The sequence below is a fragment of the Chanodichthys erythropterus genome, chromosome 17, assembly GCF_024489055.1.
Source record: "Chanodichthys erythropterus isolate Z2021 chromosome 17, ASM2448905v1, whole genome shotgun sequence".
Taxonomy (NCBI): domain Eukaryota; kingdom Metazoa; phylum Chordata; class Actinopteri; order Cypriniformes; family Xenocyprididae; genus Chanodichthys; species Chanodichthys erythropterus.
In genome coordinates, this window is record NC_090237.1 from 16,583,764 (window position 1) to 16,605,689 (window position 21,926).

At 39.5% G+C, this 21,926-nt stretch overlaps 1 protein-coding gene across 1 annotated transcript in view; it reads left to right on the top strand.

Moving 5' to 3' along the window:
• grik4 (glutamate receptor, ionotropic, kainate 4) overlaps positions 1–21,926 on the top strand; it is a 430,510-nt gene that overhangs the window by 305,243 nt on the left and 103,341 nt on the right. The window contains exons 7-9 of the mRNA XM_067365349.1: positions 2,613–2,778; positions 14,733–14,911; positions 18,625–18,678. Of these exons, the coding sequence (XP_067221450.1) occupies positions 2,613–2,778; positions 14,733–14,911; positions 18,625–18,678 (399 nt within the window). The remainder of the gene's footprint in view (positions 1–2,612; positions 2,779–14,732; positions 14,912–18,624; positions 18,679–21,926) is intronic.

A 21,926-nucleotide genomic window follows, 5' to 3' on the forward strand; every position in this document is an offset into this window, starting at 1 on the left:
GGGCAAGAGTTTCTATTTACACCCTGGAAATGATGCTGATGCATATGCAGTGTGCTGTAACCACAAGAAAAATGGCTTTCAAACCCATTTCAGCGTTATCCTTCATTTCCTGTCCATACATCATGGATATTTACTATGTATATTTTAGCATGCAATGAGACATCAGATTCTGACATTTTTTCGAATGTGAGTCTTAAAGGGATAGTTCACACAAAAAAAAAATAACGGTCATTATTTGCTCACCCTATTGTTGATCCAAACCTGTAAGACTTTATTTTTTGAAGGTTTGGAAGAATACGCTGATCAACCTTATTTTCCCAATGCAGTTGCCACAAACAGGGACTGAGGTTTTCCAACTTTAAAGAATGCAAAGCACCATAAAGTGCATAAGTGGTCTATACGACATTCCAAGTCATAAAGTGGCTTTGTGTACTGACTGCAATTTTAAGTTGTTAAACATCCTGACATCCAGCATTGGTCTCCTGTTTACAAGATTTCATGAGAAATGTAGTGTTATGCAATTTGTGAACAAACAAACAAAGAAATGTTTTCAGTTAGGCCGTGTGTCCACCGAAGCGTTTTTTAAAATGGCAGGAGCATAACGAGACACTGAGTGTCTATTTCATGCTGAAGTGCTGAGCGCTCAGCAATTTTTTTTCGGTCGCTGACAGTTGAAGAATGTTCAACTTTGGGTAAAACGCAGCATTCATCACTGTCACCTTTTACCCAGCCATCCAATCAGAGTGGAGGAGGGGCGGGACAAATACCACACCGACCAACTGTCACATTTTGCGTGTACACTTTCAACAGATGACGACAAGAAGCATAATAACAGAACAAAATAATTTAAAACAAGAGCCAGGGCAAATAAGTTAAATTGTATCAACATTTTTATATAGAAACAATACAGAAACAAACTATCTGTAAAATAAGATACTAGTAACACTCCCGCGGTATTCCGTATCATAGCAAGCGAAGCGGGTCAACTAAAAAAAAAAACCTGCTGTGCTGACGAAGCACTGTCAAGCAATCACAGCTAGGCGTTCTCAGCAGAGCCCCTAGCGTTTTCAGCAGGCTAAAAACGTTTTGGTGGACACATGGCCTTAATCTACTACCAATTCAAAACACCAATCTGAAGGATTTGTTTATGAATCAGATTTGTTCTCAAGTTAAACTTAATGATTTAGGATTTTCACTTTTCACTCTAATATTAAATACTTTTTACCTTTATAATAATGATGACTGGTTCCTCAAAGTAAACCCATCTAACTTCCTCTTCTTTTGTCTTTTTCTTTTTTTTTTTTATACATATACCCCACTTTTAATATTAAGAGCCTTGGCATAAAATCTGAAGGTTCGCTGGAGTCCACATGTGTTCTGCATGAAAGGGCAGTTCATTAAACCTTTGTGAAGTTAATTTTGCTGCCTAGCATCATTACCCAAGAGCTCCACTTAAAGCTCAGTTTGAACCGTTAATTAGTTTAAGGATTCAAATATCACTCTAGTTAATCTAGAAAAATCCAAAGGTCTTTTTGTACTTATATAAATGTTGTTTATTTTTCCGCGCTGAGCCGGATGTCACTCTGTTGAATTCACTCTGAATAATAAGAGATTATGGAGGAAGTCCACAAGAGGACAGAGTCAGACTTTAGCCTCTATTTACAAGTTAGCACAGGGGCTTTGGACAGATGGGATGTTGTCTGGTAGCCGGCGTGGGGAATAGAGGAAAACATCTTCTACGAGAAAGAGAAAAAAGGTCGGAGACTTGTACATGTCTCTCCACTGCAGCGAGCCCATTACCGGCCTCTCTCCGAACCCTCCATCTCCAAGAATCCCAGTTGTCCCCCGAGTGTCGGAGAGCCCGTGCGCCCCATCCATCCACACTGGCGGGGACTCCATTACGCCCTGATGGAAAGCGATGGAAAACCAATTGGGGATACAGGGCCGTGCAAGTACGATGCATGGTCACACGGCCTGCCGCAGACAGGCAATCTGCTGTGATGAAGAGGCCCTTTACACAGCCCGCATGCGTCCTCTAGGATCCCCTTCAAGCCCCACTGAGCCCAACACCCACTTTTACCGAGCCCGACACACCCACATATCAGCACACATCAAATTAGAGAGCAGCCAGTGCTGAGGTCTCCATGGATATAGAGACGTTTTGCGTCCTGTGCTATTTCTGTTCAAAGACTGTTCAAGATCTCAAAGGTCAATGCACATGCCCTCTGTGTGAATAAACGTGAATAAACATCTCACTTGGCAATTATATGCAGAGAAACTTTTCCTCAATCATTGCCGGGGTTCAAAAAAATCTGTTTTTTTTCCCCATCTAATACAGCTGAGTTTTTATTGTTAATTTACATGCCTTCAGAGAGGGGCTTTTGAAATTATTCAAATGAGTTTTTATTAGTTTTAGGCATAAAGTGGATCTAATTAGTCTGATGAGAATGCCGTGATTCTGTTGCACAGCTACTCTTGAGACCTGCATCACAGTGCAGTAAACAAAACACCCTCCTGCAATGTTCTTTCATTCAATTTACCTGCGGTAACCGCCTAACAAGAGGGGTCCTGCAGGGCTGATTTTCTCTGTCCTGTTTTGCATCCCTGTGCAGGTGCCGTACGTGAAGGTGGCTCCGGAGGACATACTGAAGGTGCAGTTTCCTCGCTTTACCACGCTGGACCTCAGGCCCACTAACACAGACATCAGCATGGCTGTAGCCGGACTGCTAACGTTCTTTAACAGCAGCACGTCGTGTCTCATATGTGCTCAGGCCGATTGTGAGTATTATATGGTTTATATTGTAATGAGGCTTTCATTTGACTTCTTGTATTGTGTGTATGTATATATACACAAATATACATGTTTGTGTAATGTGTGTGTGTATGTGCATGTGTGTGTGTGTATATAGAATGCATTTATTTGATAAAATGCAGTTAAAAACAGTGAAAGTCCAGTCTTGAGTGTTACATGATGATTACTTCACCCAAAAATGAAAATTCAGTCACTAATTACTTGTCGTTCCAAACCTGTAAGACTTTTGTTCATCTTCAGAACACAAATGAAGATCTTTTTGATGAAATATGAGAGCTTTATGATCTTCATTTGCGTTCTGAAGATGAACAAAAGTCTTACAGGTTTGGAATGACCGTTTAACCCTTTAAGAAATCATGTTAATGTGCTGATTTTGTATTCAAGAATCCTTTCTTATTATTAGTTGAAAATAGTTGTGCTGCTTAATGAAGTGTGCAAGTGAGCTTTTTGCAGGATTCTGTAATGAACAGAAAGTTAGAGAAGGTTTATACATCTAAATTGTTTAGTATATGTTTATGTGTGTAATGTAAAATATATATACAGCTCTGAACTATATCTAAGATGTGAGGAACTTCAACAATTCCTAAATAAACAACTAAATTAATACATTTTATATTAATCTCTCTATTAGAGCCAAAAAAAAACATAAACCATAATTACATGTTCTGCTCAACTCTTTCCTGAATGGCACATATAGAATTGCCTGCATCTGTCAAGCAGCAGATGTCGTCTCTTATAAATTGTTACTACTCTACAAAGCAAACATAGCGTTTCATAGTGCTCTCTTTGCCATTGTATGCCTTTGTACATGTTCACAGGCTCAAATGGGGAATTCAAATACTTTATTACGCTCTGCTGATTATTTGGCAATAACAACAGCTTATAAACCTAACATGTCCACACTGTTTTGATGATGACATTGAATTCATTTCATGCTGTTTGACTGCACTGCACTGTTAGATAAATCCAAATGTGTCATTCACTCTTTCTCTTGTCCATCTGTCCTTCAGGCATTCATCATTTGTCATGTCCCATTCATTTCCCATCAAACACCCACCCTGCCAAATGTCAGTACACTCTGCAGAAACAGAGATGTCTATGGAAATGAATGGCTGAAGGTTTAAATCAAACCTACTGTAGTCAAAGAAAAGGTGACTGACGGATGACCCTTTGCAAGTTTCTTTTTTAGACACACATTGAGTTCAGCTTGACAGAGGATTAACGTTTAGTATTCTGCCTTTCCATCTCGGAGCAAGGATGCCACAAATTACCCAGAGAATCCAAACAAAGTCACATTGCCCCTTCAGTCAGTGGCTACCTTTCTCCGTAATCAGCTTAAGGCCTTCAAGTGGAACAGCTATAATTCCCACTAAGACGTCAGAGAGGGGTGTAGAAAGATGGCAAACTACCAATATTCACTTGAGAACAGGGTCAAAACTATACCAAACCAATAATTAAAATTATTTTGGTAGAGGTTTAAACTCATATTGAAAACATGACATGGGCAAAATTCAGGATTTAAGAATTTGATCCCTTTCATGAGTTGACTTTTTAATTCAATTTAAACACCCTTAAGCTCAGGGGTTGGCAAGTTCATTCCTAGAAAGCTGCTGTCCTGCAGAGTTTAGCTCCAACCTTAAACAAACACACCTGAACAAGCTAATCAATGACTTCAGGATAACTAAGGTTACAGGCAGGTGAGTTTTTTTCTTTTCTTTTTTCTTTTTTTTCACAGGGTCAAACTCTGCAGGACAGCGGCTCTCCAGGTCCGAACTTGCCTACCCCTGCCCTAAAGGATGCTGAATTGAAATTAGATTTTCTATTTTAATGTATTGTAATATGTAATTTATTATTTTGATGACAAAGCTGAATTTTCAGCATGTTTACTCCAGTCTTCAGTGTCACATGATCCTTCAGAATTATTCTAATATGATGATTTGGTGTTCAGGAAACAATTTTGTGGAAACTGTGATTCTAGGATTTTTCGAAGAATAGAAGGTTCAAACGAACAGCATGTATTTGAAATAGAAATCTTTTGTAACATTCTAAATCTATTCAAATTGCAATTACAATTCAGCGTCCTGTTTAGGAATTTTTAAAGATATTCTCAATTCAGTTCTGAATGGCGCACAATCCTAGTACTCAGATGAAAAGACTCTCGAGAGACTGAGTGTGGATGATTTGTATCCCATTGTGATCTTATCTACAATTGCAAAATCTGATGTTTATCTCAGTTCTTAGTCCTAAAAAGACCCCAAAGTTTTGCTCATTCTACCATAAAAAGCTAAACACAGACAGCGTTCCAGGTAACTTGGAAAGTTTGGCTTGTGGTACACTCTAAAGTTAACCATTTCATGCTCATGCCAATACTATTACTCAAATGTTTTTTTCCTTTGTACCTTTAGAGCAAAAGCCTAGCTTTCTGCACAGAGACAACATTGTTTTTCAGCTAATAATGAGTGAATGCACTCCCTGAAGATTTCCGTTGGAAAATAAAAGCGAGTCACAGCAGTGACAGGCCAAACTTAAAATATGCTGTGACAGAAAACTTTCAGAAAACTGTTTTTTTTTTATATATATATTTATATTTTTATTTATATTCTTGATATACACCAAATGCATGGTTGGATGGACATTTTTTGTTACTGAGACTGTGACGAGCAGGGCGGGCGAGAGCCGTGAGGGAACGGCGCGAGGCCGGTGACGCGAGTGATAATGAGCGTCACCTGTGAGGCGTGCCGGCCTCGAGTCTCTCACGGAGGAGCTCCGGAGGCATAAAAGGAGGAGCGACATCAGTGAAGGACGAGAGAGGACCAGGCCTGGACTTTATTTTATGTTTTATTATGTTTGTGTGGCCGGCAGACGTCCGCGAGGGTCTGCCGGCATTACTTTCGTTTTGTTTGTTTATTTTATATTAAAGTTTTGTTGAATGTTCGCCGGTTCCCGCCTCCTTCTTCCCACATCTACTAACCTTGTTACATTGGTGCCGAAACCCGGGAGGAAGGAGGGACATGCTGTCGGAGAGCCCTCGCTGCTGAGGGGGATCGCGGTGCTGCGGAGTTCGGGCAGCGCGGGAGTGAAGACCGCGAGAGGCTGCCCGAGGCGGTGGTACTGGAGCCTTGTGAAAGGTGGGACGGAGAGCTCGAGGCCGTGCCCCTGGGACGAGGTGGGGTGGCTGCCGTCCAAGAGGGAGCGGAGGAGTCGCCGCCGTTCGCCGTGGGCCGGAGCCTGCTGCCGTCCGCCATAAAGGGGAGGAGCAGGGAACGGGGGACTCGCTGCCGGCTGCCCTCAGTCGGAGGAGCCATCGCCGGCCGCCAGGAGGCGGTCGAGGATCGGGCCGTCCACCGAGCGTCCAGTGCCACCGCATGGCACCGCGAAGAAGAGCCTCTTGGCAGGCTGAGGACCGAGCGGCAGTGTGTCGGGGAACCGGACCAAGATTTTTTTTTTCTCTTTTTCCTCTCTCCCCCCTCGTCCTGTCGCTCCCCTTGCTTCCGTCTCCTTTCTCTCGTCTCGTCTGTCCTTACCCCCAGGTGCTGCGGCCGCCGAGACAGGCCCCGGGGGGGAGTAGAGCGCAGTCTCGGAGGTACCCCCCGGCCTGCGAGGGGCGTTGGGGGTATGTGACGAGCAGGGCGGGCGAGAGCCGTGAGGGAACGGCGCGAGGGCGGTGACGCGAGTGATAATGAGCGTCACCTGCGAGGCGTGCCGGCCTCGAGTCTCTCACGGAGGAGCTCCGGAGGCATAAAAGGAGGAGCGACTACAATGAAGGACGAGAGAGGACCAGGCCTGGACTTTATTTTATGTTTTATTATGTTTGTGTGGCCGGCAGACGTCCGCGAGGGTCTGCCGGCATTACTTTCGATTTGTTCTTTGTTTATTTTACATTAAAGTTTTGTTGAACGTTCGCCGGTTCCCGCCTCCTTCTTCCCATATATACTAACCTTGTTACATTGGTGCCGAAACCCGGGAGGAAGGAGGGACATGCTGTCGGAGAGCCCTCGCTGCTGAGGGGGATCGCGGTGCTGCGGAGTTCGGGCAGCGCGGGAGTGAAGACCGCGAGAGGCTGCCCGAGGCGGTGGTACTGGAGCCTTGTGAAAGGTGGGACGGAGAGCCCGGATGCCGTGCCCCTGGGACGAGGTGGGGTGGCTGCCGTCCAAGAGGGAGCGGAGGAGTCGCCGCCGTTCGCCGTGGGCCGGAGCCTGCTGCCGTCCGCCATAAAGGGGAGGAGCAGGGAACGGGGGACTCGCTGCCGGCTGCCCTCAGTCGGAGGAGCCATCGCCGGCCGCCAGGAGGCGGTCGAGGATCGGGCCGTCCACCGAGCGTCCAGTGCCACCGCATGGCACCGCGAAGAAGAGCCTCTCGGCAGGCTGAGGACCAAGCGGCAGTGTGTCGGGGAACCGGACCAAGAATTTTTTTTTTCTTTTTCCTCTCTCCCCTCTCTCGTCCTGTCGCTCCCCTTGCTTCCGTCTCCTTTCTCTCGTCTCGTCTGTCCTTACCCCCAGGTGCTGCGGCCGCCGAGACAGGCCCCGGGGGGGAGTAGAGCGCAGTCTCGGGAGTACCCCCCGGCCTGCGAGGGGCGATGGGGGTATGTGGCGACCAGGGCGGGCGAGAGCCGTGAGGGAACGGCGCGAGGCCGGTGGCGCGAGTGTTAATGAGCTTCACCTGGGAGGCGCACCGGCCTTGAGTCCCTCACGGAGGAGCTCCGGGAGCATAAAAGGAGGAGCGACTACCGTGGAGGACGAGAGAGGACCAGGCCTGGACTTTATTTTATGTTTTATTATGTTTGTGTGGCCGGCAGACGTCCGCGAGGGGCTGCCGGCATTACTTTCGTTTTGTTCTTTGTTTATTTTGAATTAAAGTTACGTTGAATGTTCGCCGGTTCCCGCCTCCTTCTTCCCATATCTACTAACCTTGTTACAGAGACCACTCAAGATATATGTTTATTGTTAAATATTTAGACCACTTTTATTATTAATTGCTATCAGTTTTAACCAGTTTAACAAAAAGTGTTTATAAAAACATTTCCTACCCTACCTTTAAGAACGATAACTATAATAGTCACTATAATGGTAACTATATTAACACCTACACCAACGGACGATAGAATTATTTATTCTAAGCACTCTGTTAACATAATTGCAGCACACACTTTGATGCCGAATGGAATTTGGCTTTCAATGATTTTATTATCAGCTAGAAAAAATGTTTTTTTATGAGAAATGTCCAATTCTATGAGAATAGCAAGGTCCATACAACAAATTTAACAATAACTATATTGCCGAAATCACTTTCAATTTTTTTTTTTTTCCAGCTGATGAACCTGACTTTAATGCCTGGCTCACACTACAGGAGTTTTAGGCCGATTTATGCCCGATTTTCCCCTCCCGAGAATCTGAGAAAAAATCTTGTCCACGACCTCGATCGGTTCCGATGTTCGGTGTAGATTATCTGGTAATGTGAGACGTTCACAGATAAAATATTGCACCTCCTGATCTGATCTCACACAAATCGGGCTCACCCCGATCATATCAAACATGTTTGATATTTATCGGGATGACCAAGATTGTAATAACATCAGTACTGTCACAATAGCCAATAGGAAACAAGTATGCGACGCGACGGAAGTGACAGACATTTCGAAATGGCGACCGCGAAACCAAGATCAAGGAATCTACAATGTAAAAGGTGACACTAGCGCTTTTGAACTACAGTAGGCAGGCAATATTATAACGATAAACATTCTAGCACACTACGATAGTAATAAAAGGTAATTTTTACCTCCATTTCTCGCTGAAGGACAATCCACGTTGAGCCCGTCTCCTCAACCATTTTTTCATCCACACTCGTTTATTCTTCCGCTTTTGTGTTTTCTCACAACAAACGATTATTATTGCTACAGCAAGTTTCCTTGTTTCAGTAGCCTATCCATTTTGTTTACATCCGCTTTCGATCTGCTACGTAGATCACGTGACGCGCTTCCTCTGGCAGATAATCTTAATAATATTTTGTAGTGTGTGATGCTCCGTGAATTTCAAATCTTGTAGTGTGAGCATGTTTAAGATTTGAGGGAAGAAAATCTGCAAAGATTCTCCTGAAGTGTGTGCTGCAACCAGATTTTACAATTGGATAGGATTTTAAAACTCCTGTAGTGTGAGCCAGGCATAAAGCGGCAGACAATAAAACTGCAGCGCACACTTATAATAATTTTATCGGTGGTAATTATCATTATAGTTATCACTATAGTTTCTTCTCTTGGTTTGAACAGGCCTTTAGAATACATTTTTTTAATTTTACTGTTTTAGTTATTTTTGGTTTGAATTGACACACCATTTCCTTTTTTTACAGTATATCTTCCCCAATTCATTTTACTTTGTATAATACACAAGAGAATGTCTAAATGCAATTTACAGTCTTAAAGATCCCCATTCCCTCATAAAGTAAATCGTTCTCATAAAATTAATATGCAAAATACGGTAAGCTAATTACCATTTGAGAAAAATTTCACGGTAGAGCAGCTAATATCAATTATTCTTTTTAATATGCAAATGTATGTGTCAATAAAGCATTTTCTGCCATTACAAATATTTTCCCAAACCACTGTTAGAGGAGCACATTTGTACTATTGTTGATGTGTTTGTAGACCTGGAACAAACATGCATGCACCACTGGCTAGCTGCTCCGCACAGTGGCAGGTCTAGGGCACATTGTGGGTAATAGTCATTTCTGCTTTAGCTGACAAACATTACAGGGTTGCGAAGTGGGTGTGTGCGAGCCAGAGGGTTGAGGGGAAATACCGTAGTTACTGCCCTTTAATACATTTCTAAGAAGAGGATGATGGCTCCTCGTGCTGCCAGCATAATAACCCTGTTCACCTGCGCCTCTTTGTTTGCTTGTCGTTTTCTGTTACTGTTTCTTTTTCTCTCACGCTCAGTCTCACAGAATGTACAGGTCTCATTAATCACTTAGCACACTGACAGCTTAATAGAGCATGGCCCACTCATGAATACTTCACAGACCTGGCCTGCTGAGATGACATGGTACAAGGACAGTTATTCGTTCCGTTAAACTATACAGCACTGATAGCCAGGAGGCCATTGCATATGGTTTTATCTATAAACAACCGATTGTGATCATCTAGATTTTTTAAATTCTGTATATATTTCATATACAAGATATATTTTCATTTTTGATATGTCTAGCACCTGTGTTCTAAATATGCTGTGCTTTAGCTACTAGTTAAATGGTATTGGAAATACCCTCTTAAATTCCTTTAAAATGGTTCAACTTTTTTAACTGAACTGATAAAATGTATAGCTTGAATGAAATGTTAGTCTGCCAAATGCGTCAATGGAAATGGAAAATGGCTAATACTAGGGGGCTTTTTGCCTTAATTTGACAGGATAGTGGAGAAGCATCAGTAAAGAAAGGGGAACAGGACTGGAACAAATCCAGGCGGGAATCACAACAAAGTCCTAGTTTTAAAAATGTGTCTCAAGACCTCTACAATCTGTAAATGCCCTCACGGAAGAAGAAAAAAAAAAACAGTGTAGGTCGGCTGAACCTGAAATCAGCCTAATTTTACCAATGCCTAAAACTTTTTGAAGACAAAATCAGCATTCTTCAATAGTGGACATTCAAGAGTAGTCATGAAAATAGTACTATAGATTATACATAATATACTATGTCTGTTGTTTATAGAAATAAACAATGGACGTAGTGTCCGTGACATCACCCTTAGGATTCGGAAGAGCATTTTTGAAGCCCAAAGTGTCGTCACCATCTTGGCAGTGCGTCACTGTACGTCACTTCCGGTTAACTGAAAATGGGCAAAGAAGCGGGAATCCAACAGACTGTGATTAGCTGTAGGCTGAAACTATAGACTGTATAAACAGTATGAAAAATTGTCATATAAAGCAGCTTGGTCACAGCTAACTGTTTTTATGGTTCTAGGGATACCATCAGCCATTCAGAGTTGTCACGTCATTTGCTTATGGTTCAGTCGACTTGTTCTATAATTACTTACCGATAACTTTTTCTATTGAAGTGAATGGAAATGTTACCAATAGTGTTTTTTTTTTTTTTGTTTGTTTTTCATTTGAGATGAATGGAAAAGCTTACCAATATCTTTTACTGCTGAAATGAATAGAAATGCTAATCAATAATGTTAGCATAATGCCCTTGAGATGAATGGAAATGCTAACTTGATATCAATTTTGCTATTGAGATGAATGGAAATGGTAACTGATATCTTATGTAGTTTTGCTCATTCCCTATACTACAGTATAAACCTCATTTGGATGAGGCGCTAGGTTTCATCTGTCTGCACAGGGCTGTACCATGTAGTGAGGTGCATTAAGGTCTCATTAGTGGACAAAATTAGCCAACCAGTACTATCCAGTCAGGAGACCAGAAGGTCACCCAGATTTCGTCTTTGTCAGGTATTACCCAAATTATTCTGAACGGGGTCAGACAGGTGAGCGCTATAATCTCTTTCAAGCTTGTCCTCTTGAACTAAAGTAGCTCTCAGATTTAATTGAAAGGAACTGAGCTTTGGTGCCCAGATTGAACACAGTGAATCAAATATACACACATCAAAGAGGTTTCCCACCTGTCAGATTTGCTACGCCTCTCCGCTTGGAACAGAAATATTGTACTACTTGTTTGCCCGACATTCTTCTCACTGCTTTGAAGTGATCTGTAATTAAAGATGATTAAATGAGAAACTGCAACCTACGTCCCACAGAGAGACGAGAACCGAAACGTGGGTGAAATGGGACGATCTAATCCTCCTGCCTCTTCAAGAGGAATATGATAAGTGTATAGATAAAATAAGGATGGTACTATAAAATCAAACAAAAAGACTTCTTTTAGCCCCTGAAATGAAAAGTCAGAGTCACGGAAGTCGTAGAGAAAGGATCGCCTTTCTAGAAAAGGGCAGTTGATATGAAGCAGGTCATTGGAAACTCTCTTTTGTCTGGCTGTGTTTATTTCTGAAGTTCTCTCCTTTGTGCTGGAAGACATTAATTTAATGTGATAAGGAGCGTAATGGGATTCTGACATGCGTTGTTAAAGGAGGAAGACAAAAGCCTTTTTTTTTCTCAGCTCACACCCCTTCAGCTTTCCCTTTTTTTCTATCTAATGAGAAGAAAAGAGGGCAGGAATGGTTGTCTGGCCTCGGGCAGGATGAGATCTAACTGAAACTCTTTTTAGCAGGAACTGATATAAAAGGTTTACTGAACTCTTCAACTTGCTTATTTTGAAAAAAAAACAACCAGATGACCAGACAGCAACATATTGAAGCTTGACTCTAAATATTGTAATGCTAGTCTGTATTGACACCAAATATATATATATATATAAAAAAGAAAAGTCTCTGTAAGAGAGGTTTTTTTTTTTTAGGTCAGCATGAAATTAAAATTCACTTTATTTATTTTCCAGCTATTTTCAAAATGCATTTATTGATCTTTTTTATTGATTCATGAAAACAGGATCTGCTTCCTTTTTTTACATTTTAAATTACAATGTTATAACTGAATTTTCCAGTGAAACAACAGACTTTTCTCTGTTGACATATCTTATCCACTCATTTTGTCCTCCTCTTCACTGCAAGGTTGCATTAATTTTTGAGTGCAAAGCCCACATCTCACAATCAAATCAATGACCGATGTATCAAACCAGGGCCCCAGCTTACTTCTTTTTTTCTTTTTTCTTTTTTTTTTGATAATTGGTTTAATTTTTGGTTTACTCAGATGTACCGTGTCACAAGAAAAGATGTTGCTACTTCCATTTCATCCATTTCAATTTTAACACAAACAACAAATGTACAGTACCTAAGTGTGTGGTTGAAGGAATGACTGTTGAAAAAACAAACAATCAAACATCCAAAACCATCCTTAGGTTTGCTGGTCTTGCCGGTCTTCCAAACTGTTCCCAAAACCTTTTTAAGAACAGCCTATCAAGGCTGGGAGACTACATTAGACCATTAAACCAGCTTAGGATGGTTTTGGATGTTCGTCCGTTTTTTGTTGTTGTTGTGGTTTGTTTGTTTTGTTTATTGTTTTTTTCAGCTGGGATGGTGGCAGTTAAAGTCACAATTCACAAAGTCAAATTGACTATTCTTTTTTTTTTTTTTGCAGAATATTACAGTATGTATTAGAGTTGTTCAAATGAACGATTTCGGTACCACATGGGTACTGAAATTGTAAAAATATGAAGCTTTGAATGCTGTTGAGATGATTCATAAACACCTTTGATTGGCCATTGTGTTCACGGCTCATTGGATATGTCTGTGAATGGCTTCAATGATCAATGCTTGTAAATAGTCATCAATGACACTCAGTGAAGAGCAGATACACATGGGAGCGTTTGAAAGCAGGCATCTATCACGGACTTTAAGATTGGAACTGAAATCGGTACTTTTGAAAACTCTAGTATAATGTTTCATCTGTGCACATCTTTTTTTTTTTTTTTTATTCATGTACCCTCATGTGTTTTTTTTTTTGTTTTTTTTGCTGCAAGGGTGGAACAAACTGTCACTCACATGAGATTGCAGCAACAGCAAACCACAATAATTCAACCAATTGCCAGTGGACAAAATCCCAGTCCCATCCTACATTTTTTCTTGTTCTAGAAGCCGTTTCACTCTGATATACTACACAATTGCAAAGAAAAGTCTATCACAACTTCTATTTAATGCCGACTTTAGGCACAAGTCTAGCGGAAGTTAGCAAAACAGGTGACATCACTTCAAGTGATTACGCATTGTAGCGTAGTCAAATCCTGTCCTCTAGTGCATGTGTGTTTACTTCTGTTAAATACCTGTTCAAATAGTCTTCTGCTATGTTTGCATTGTGCTACCCTGAGCTTTTAAGCATGTGTGTATTTTCAGCTGTAGCATGTCCATGATGTGTGTGTGCTTTAAAGATAAATGAACTTGGCGCTTTACAAAAGCCCAGTGGAAAGTGATAGCTGAGGAAATGACTGGCTGCTCAGAATGAATGGAGGCTAAGCCTTTATCACTGTCTTTGTGTGGGAAGCAGCTTTGTGCTTTTTTTTAATCTTCTCTTTAACACTTTGCCCACTGTGCTAACTTAACCCTACACTCTTTCATCTTCCCATTTACCTTCCATGTTTTGACACATTTTGACCAGTTAGCCAATCCTCCCTTATTCAAAGTACATGAAGCCAAACTCAAAGTTAGCAGTTATATTAAAAACTCAAATAGTGTTTGTTTTGCTGTCCTCACAAGTTCCTCTCCAGCTTGATCGGAGATGTCAGTGCATGTGTTAGCTAGCAATGCTGTATCGCAGTGTTTAATGTAGTGCACTAAATGTGAAATTGCATGTGATGTGCAGCGAGCGAAAAGCAGAAACCAAATGCTTATAGATAATCAAATATACGCTGAGTAACTTGGCAGGAAATGGAGATGACAGCTTTGAGCAATGGCATCGGCCACTTTATGTGTGAAGTCAGCATCTAAAGTGTTTCAAATTGAACGAGTCAGATCATAATAAACCAATGTCACGTTCTGTTGAGATACAGTGTTGTGCATTTCGCAAGTCCTGTTTTCCCCTGGGCTTCATAATTGCCAACTGAGATTAAACACTTGGGTGATTATGATTTCACTAATTACATTAGTTGCGGACATACAGTACAGCAAAAAAAAAAAAAAAAAAAAAAAAAAGCTTTGTTATCTTTGTTGAATGCAATTAAAATATTGGCAGATAATTTAGTGGAAATTTGTTGGACAAATATAATAGCATTATATTTATATCCACAGAAAATCGACTCTAGCTCCTTAAAAGGGTTGATCCCATGGTATCATAGTTGCTGTGAAAAGAGAGGGAGGATATATTTCTTGTTGTGAGAGAAAGTGACATAAGTCAGGACGCTGAAGTATTTTGTGTGTGCCCCTTTTCAACAGGCCTATTAAACCTGGAGGTGTTACTGCGACAGTTTCTCATCTCCAAGGAAACCCTCTCTGTTCGCATGCTGGATGACAGCCAGGATCCCACCCCTCTTCTCAAGGAGATCCGCGATGACAAGACTGCCACCATCATAGTGGATGCCAACGCCACCATGTCTCACGTTATTTTGGAAAGGGTACGTCTCAGCCTAACGGTCCCTGGTCTAAATACACCTAAAACAAGAGTAATTTAATTAATTTAAAATTGAATTGGTTATAATATTATTTTACTAATATTTATTTTCGGTAACACTTTAGTATGAGGAACACATATAAACTATTAACTACGACTTTTCCCTCAATAAACTCCTAATTTATTGCTTATTAATAGTTAGTATGGTAGTTGTTAAGTTTAGGTATTGGGTAGGATTAAGAATGTAGAATAAGGTCATACAGAATAAGGCATTAATATGTGCTTAATAAGTACTAATAAATAGCCAATATTCTATTAATATGCATGCTAATAAGCAACTAGTAAAAAAAAACTAAAATAAAGTGCTACCTAAAGCGTTACTTTTTTCTCTCATTGCCAGTGAGATGCAAATTGAAGATATATTCTCAAAAAACATAATATTTTGTGCAATTCTTAAGTAAATGTATCTTTTTTTTTAAGGGTATTTATATATTATTTTACTGAAAAACAAGACTAAAATACTGATTAAGAAAAAGATTTTTGCTGTGTATCCCTCTCACTCCTTTGCTGGATCTGCATACATCCAGGGTTTGAAAAGTTTGCAGAAATATAAGGGTAAAAAGGCCATCATGTAATTGCTGAAAAGCTGAAAATAGTTTTTTAAGACTGTTTGCATGAGATAGATCTGAATGTCAATGACCATGACCTTGAGTCTCAGAATAAAATTAACAATTGCTCATAAAGAATTTAATGATGCTATTAAACTATATAAGTGTTCCACTAGTTTCACAGTGTAGCATTATTCTCATGACCCTTTGTCCATGTTCTTGGTTCATCTTTTAAGTGAAAGAGTTAAATGTTGTTCCTCGTTTGTAAGATGAGCTTTAGTAAAAAAAAAAATCTCTTCCTAAAAAATTCAGTGCGAATGAACATACACATACATGGATACCGCCTCATGACTGAATAATTCGATATAGGTGACTGATTGAACATACACACCAACCTCTGCAGCATAAGCGTGAGCCATAATGAAACATGAATCATTATTTTCAGGAAAGAGAAATTAATGGCTCTGCGGCAGAGGCTGATTGCAGGAACTGATGAAATGAGAGTGAAGGTGATCGATGGAGAGAAATTGGACAGAAAGAGAGACTTAGATTTATATATGTAATCATGCACTAGACAAACGTGTCTTTTGCAGTGTTTTGCGCATGACACAATGTTCAAAAAATGCTGCGCGCCAGTTAAAAGGACTTAAACTTAAAAAAAAACCACACATCTATAGACTTTGTGCGAGGGGTCAAATATAATCATAACTTCCCATAATAACCAACAGCCCTTTTATTCTCTGCTTGTGTTGTTTTATCTTTCTATCTCTTCTCTTCTTTTCCCTACTTGACTCACTTATTCTCATCTTGTCTCATCTCATGTTATCCTGTGCTCATCTCATGACATCTTGTGCCTTCTTGCCATTTAGACATTTTAACCAATGGTTCTCCACCATTTTTCCTCCGTATTCACTCTATTGCTCTATAATCAAAGTGTCTCATGACCATCAAAGGCTTTTCCTGTTGCTATGGAGACACAGGGACAAACACCACCACTGTTACGCCGGTGGGTTGTGCAGTTCACAGTGGTTTCTTTGTCAGTTTGTCACCCTTACTGTGTTTCCCATACCCCCTTCAACCTGTTTCATCCACTCACATTTTCTCTTCATGTTTCTCTGTTCCTCTCTCTCTCTCTCTGGATCTATTTGGAGCAAGCATGCTGCAGAGCTGTGAAAAGTTGGCACTCATTCAGCTTGTGAGTAGCAAGTGTAGGGAAAGCATGCTAGAGCTGTTTGCCAATGTTCACAGCATGGCTCACACACCAGCTTGAGTTACAGGATTCAATTACATGGGCAATTGCAGAGAAAATCTTTCATTATAAAATACTTTACGCAAGGACAAAATTATCATAACCTGGAAAAATTCTCTGCTCCTGTGGTCCATTTTCTCTCTCTCTCTCTATTTTCAACACAACACTGGTCAAATTAAATGCGGATGGGCATTATGGGAAGCTAGGCAGGGAGTCTGGGTGTGTACCAGACAGGGTATAAGTGCCTTAATACAGATGCTGTTTCAAACCATATTGCAATCACAAGAGAACAGGTGCCCAGGAGTGCTGTGTTAGCATGACTTATATGCTCTAAAATGTAGGAACAAAGCCGGGAGTTTGGGAAGTTCAGACCTGGTACTTCCACCACCGTCAGCAGATCTGAGGCGCCTACAAATTATGCTCTGCTACATAAGTTGTACATGTCATACAGGTCAGAAAGAACACAACTTTTGGGCTGTACCATTAATAATGTTCAAACAAAAAGTTTAGAGGGCACATTTTGAAGTAGGGATGAGCAAAACTGCTTATTTTCAAAGTCTTGACGCCATGTACACTACTTTTTAAAAGTAAGATTTTTAAATATCTTGAAAGTCTCTTATGCTCACTAAGACTACATTTATGCATAAAAACAGTAATATTGTGAAATATTGTTACAATTTAAAATAGCCGTTTTCCATTTGAATACATTATAAAATGTAATTTATTCCTATGATGGTAAAGCTGAATTTTCAGCTTAATTTACTCCAGCCTTCAGTGTCACATGATTCTTCAGAAATCATTCTAATATGCTGATTTGGTGCTCAAGAAACATTTTGTTTTATTATTATCACCACTGTTGTGCTGCCAAGTTTTTTTTTTTGTTTGTTTTTTTTTCCTCAGTATTCTTTGATCAATAGAGTTAAAAAGAACAGCTTTTATTTTAAATATACATCTTTTTTTAACATTGTAAATATCTTTACTGTCACTTTTGATCAATTTAATTGGTCCTTGCCAAAGAAAAGTATTTTCTTTCTTTCTTTCTTTCTTTCTTTCTTTCTTTCTTTCTTTCTTTCTTTCTTTCTTTCTTTCTTTCTTTCTTTCAAAAAAAAAAAAAAAATACTAAGCAAGATGGGATGCAAGATGTATCTCAACAGTCATCCATCCAGTGTAGTAATAATACTAATAATAAAAAATATGTATCTGACTTGCTGACTCTTGTTGAGTGACTAGTGGACTAGTCAATCATTGTGACTCATTTCTATTCTGAAGTGCCCAATAACTAAAAAGAAATCTCTGTATGCTCTGTAAGGGTTGAGGTTATTGATTATGGCTGCAAGGTTAATGAAAAGATCTGCAAGAGCAGTTTTGGAAAAATTATTTGTTACTTTAGTGTTCTTTTTATTCTATGAAATGTTTCACTGCAGGTTATTTTTGATCAATATGTTTTTAATTCATTATTTAACATTTTACTCTGCCAGAAAGAAGAAAAACACCCCCCACCGCTCAAATGCATTTATTGTACTCTAAACTGTCCCTTTTACTCAGTTTTCTCTCAGTTTCCATAGAAATAATTGTTGAAAGTGTTTTCACCCCTGACATTTGATTGACATATTGTATTTGCTGCCTGGTTTCCTTGGAGACAGTTGGAGAATTGATAAATAGAATGGCATTGACAGACAGAGCGGGAATGTTGTCAGTCTTTTGTTAGCTTTCATCCAACTCTGAACAGGTTTTACAAAGCAGTGAACCTTGCCTTTTTCTTCTCAATGGCGGCAATGACGTGCACAGATGCAGTCTATGTAACTGTTTAATTTACCCTAGCATTGTCAAAAATGTTTAATGTACCTCTCTCTTCTCCAGGCCTCAGAGTTGGGGATGCTGTCAGTGTACTACACCTACATCCTGACTTCCTTGGTGAGAGAATTTATGTTTTATGCTCACTAATGCAGAAGTTCTGTAAGCACATGCCTATAAAGTAAAGAAACTTTTTCATTTGTCCTCCAGCATTAAACTACTATTATACATTATACATTATATATATATATATATATATATATATATATATATATATATATATATATATATATATATATATATATATATATATATATACAAGTAAAAAAAAAAGGATTAGTTTACATTCAGATGAAAATGAGCCCAAGCTTTATTCACCCTCAAGCCATCCTAGGTGTATATGACTTTTTTTTGATGATGATGATGATGATGATGATGATGAACACAATCGGAGAAACATTAATAAATATCCAGATGCATCCGAGCTTTATAATGGCAGTGAATGGGACCAACGAGGATGAGCTGAAGAAAGTGCCTCAAAGTTTTACAGTTTCTTTGTACGTAGAATACAAAAGGTGGTCTGGTGGAAGCTAGATATTTTACTTTATCTCTACCACAGTGAATTATCAATGTTGTAAACAAATGTGTGCTTAAAATTTTTGTGGAAACCGTGGTACATTTTCTCCCAGGATTCATTGATGAATAGAAAGTTAAACAACAGAATTTATTTGGATTAGAAATGTATATAGAAATATTTTGTGACATATCTTTACTGTCACTTTTGATCAGTTAAATGCTTCTTAATATAAGTATTCATTTCTTTCAAAAATAATCTTATTGACCGTAGCTAAATTATCAAAATGTGTTATTGTAAATGACGTATTAACCAATAAATAAGGGTCATATAATTTTAATTTCTATTAATATTTAATTTAATACATTTATAATTGTAAATATCAATATTATTTTAAATCTGGCTTAGATTTCCCAGGTTGAACTTAACACAATATTGTATTTTTGTTAAACACATATTTGCTTTGTATTGCATAAAATTGCACAAAATATAATTAGTGTACTTCAGGATTATTTCAATCTAAGAGGAAACAGCTAATGACGAAGCCATGTTAAAACCACACTGAAACTGATTGTAAGGTGGTGCGGCACTTTTTTTCCCCCCGAGTTGATTCAAGTATCCTATAAACTGTATCTTTGATGTTTCCGTTTCAATCTTTCTGTTTCACGCTGATGTGTGCTAGAAATAAAAAACTAGGATGGATTTTTCAAAACTTTTTCATCCGATATGGCTTTAAGTTCAGAGCGCTTTAAAAGCAGCCACTCAGCGTGGAACAAACCGACACACTTCAGCACACTCCAACCTAATTTAAAGAAGCCACTTCATTTCCCCACACTGCTTTCCTTCACTTATTTAGTCTCTCCTGCCGCCATCATTCATGCGTCCAACACACCAACACCGCACCATCCTCCCATCCGTATGCTAGTGTTTCATTACGCCATTATCACAGTGTGAAAAAGGCCTGTCAAAAGCACACTACATCCATCACAAACCCAGTAATCAGTAAATGACTCAGAGAGAGCTTTTCAGCTTCTGCTCTGGCCACGCTCTGGGGAGTAATGAAGCACTTAGTGATGCAGGTACATGGAGAAATTGTTGAAACCCTTTGTATGGTGGTGAGATGGGCTTCTTTGGTTATTTCTGCCATGTTGCAAAGTGTCTTTTACACCAGCAAGGTGCATGTTCAACAGGTACCAAACCAGAGACATAGCACAGAAAAATGGGTGAAATCATATCACTCAATATGGCAGCAACAGGAATGGAAGTCTTGCCTTTCAGTTAAAATAACCAATATAGTTTGTTAACCAGACCAAGCACATTAACTGAACCAGCCTGAAAAAATGATTTGAGTCGAAGTTGGCACGAAACAGCAGTTGTGATAGTTTTTTCTTCCTTATTGTGATGGATATCCAAGTGAAATGGATTCTTGAACAAGGTGGCAATGCTTGATTTTGTCCATGGGGATTGATTGGATGGTTGTGGTTTGCAATTGCTCTGATGTCATGTGAGTGACAGGTTGTCCCGCCCTGATGCCAGTAAAAACCTCATCAGAGAAGAGAAGAGATGTCGCTGCAAGAGGGAGGGGAAGTTATTTTGATTAAAGATTTCAAGGACACGTTAATTTGGGGGGGATAATGATGATGCACATGTATAAATCATTAATAATAAATACTGAAATATTTCATGAAAGAAATTGCATGAAATGAAATATATGATATTGTTGTCAAAATTTACTGCTAATTTTACCTATAAAGTAGATCCACAGAGCCCTTACTAAGATAGCCGCCAAATTGCCTTGCCTCCAGTTTTAAACATGCCCAGAAAAGACCCAGATGGATGGATGGATAGATGGCCTCTTTAGATGTGGAGGAGTCCTTGGGCACTTTAAGAGCTGGAATCAGTTTGCAGATAAGCGAGTCCAATTTATGACTGTGCTGGGGGCGGGGCATTTTTCAAAGGCAATTTCTGATCGAGCTGCAAGCCGAGACCAAAACATCACACCCACACATGGCTTTACATCTCTGTCATCTCACCTGAATCCATCTGTCATGGGAATAATTCAAGTCCCCATGGGATCTTGGCTCTGATATATTTTTTCTGTACATTACAGCAACTGCAGTGTTTCTCTCGCAGTAAATGTAAATTATGACTTCACAGTGTCCAAAAAAAGCTGTGAATCATGTTCACCTGCTGTTTGTAAATCAATTTGATGAATCAATCATTAGATTTGACAGCATACATACAAACATTTTCTAAAGTGCACTTCTCTAGCACAGTTATTCATCAAGTGCCATTTGCTTTGCTATCACTTTTTACGGGATATTCCACCTAAAAAAAATGACTTTTTGTTATTTACTCACTCTCGTTCCAAACTTGTATGACCTAAATTCTTCTGTGACCATGAAGATATTTTTTGGAAAGTCTTGTTTTAATACAATGAAAGTTCATTTGTTCAAATGCTGTTAGGTTTCCAGCGTTCTTCACAATAAAAACAAAAACAAAAACTAAAGTCATATGGGGGATCTTGGCAACTACAGACAGCTATTTTCTTTAGGTAGTAGTCTTACAAGTGCAGATCCTATCTGATGGTAAAAGGACAAAATCTTCAAAACTGTTGGTTAAGAGTATGTTTCAATGCTATATTTCAAATCAGCAAATCTGACAACATTTAGATATCATTCAGCATCTGAAGATGCAGTAATGCTGAAAAAACTCCTAGTGCGTGTCTGACATGGACTCAGCTTGAAAAAAAATCTAAAAAAATGTGTGGTAAAAGGACAAAATTTTCAAAACT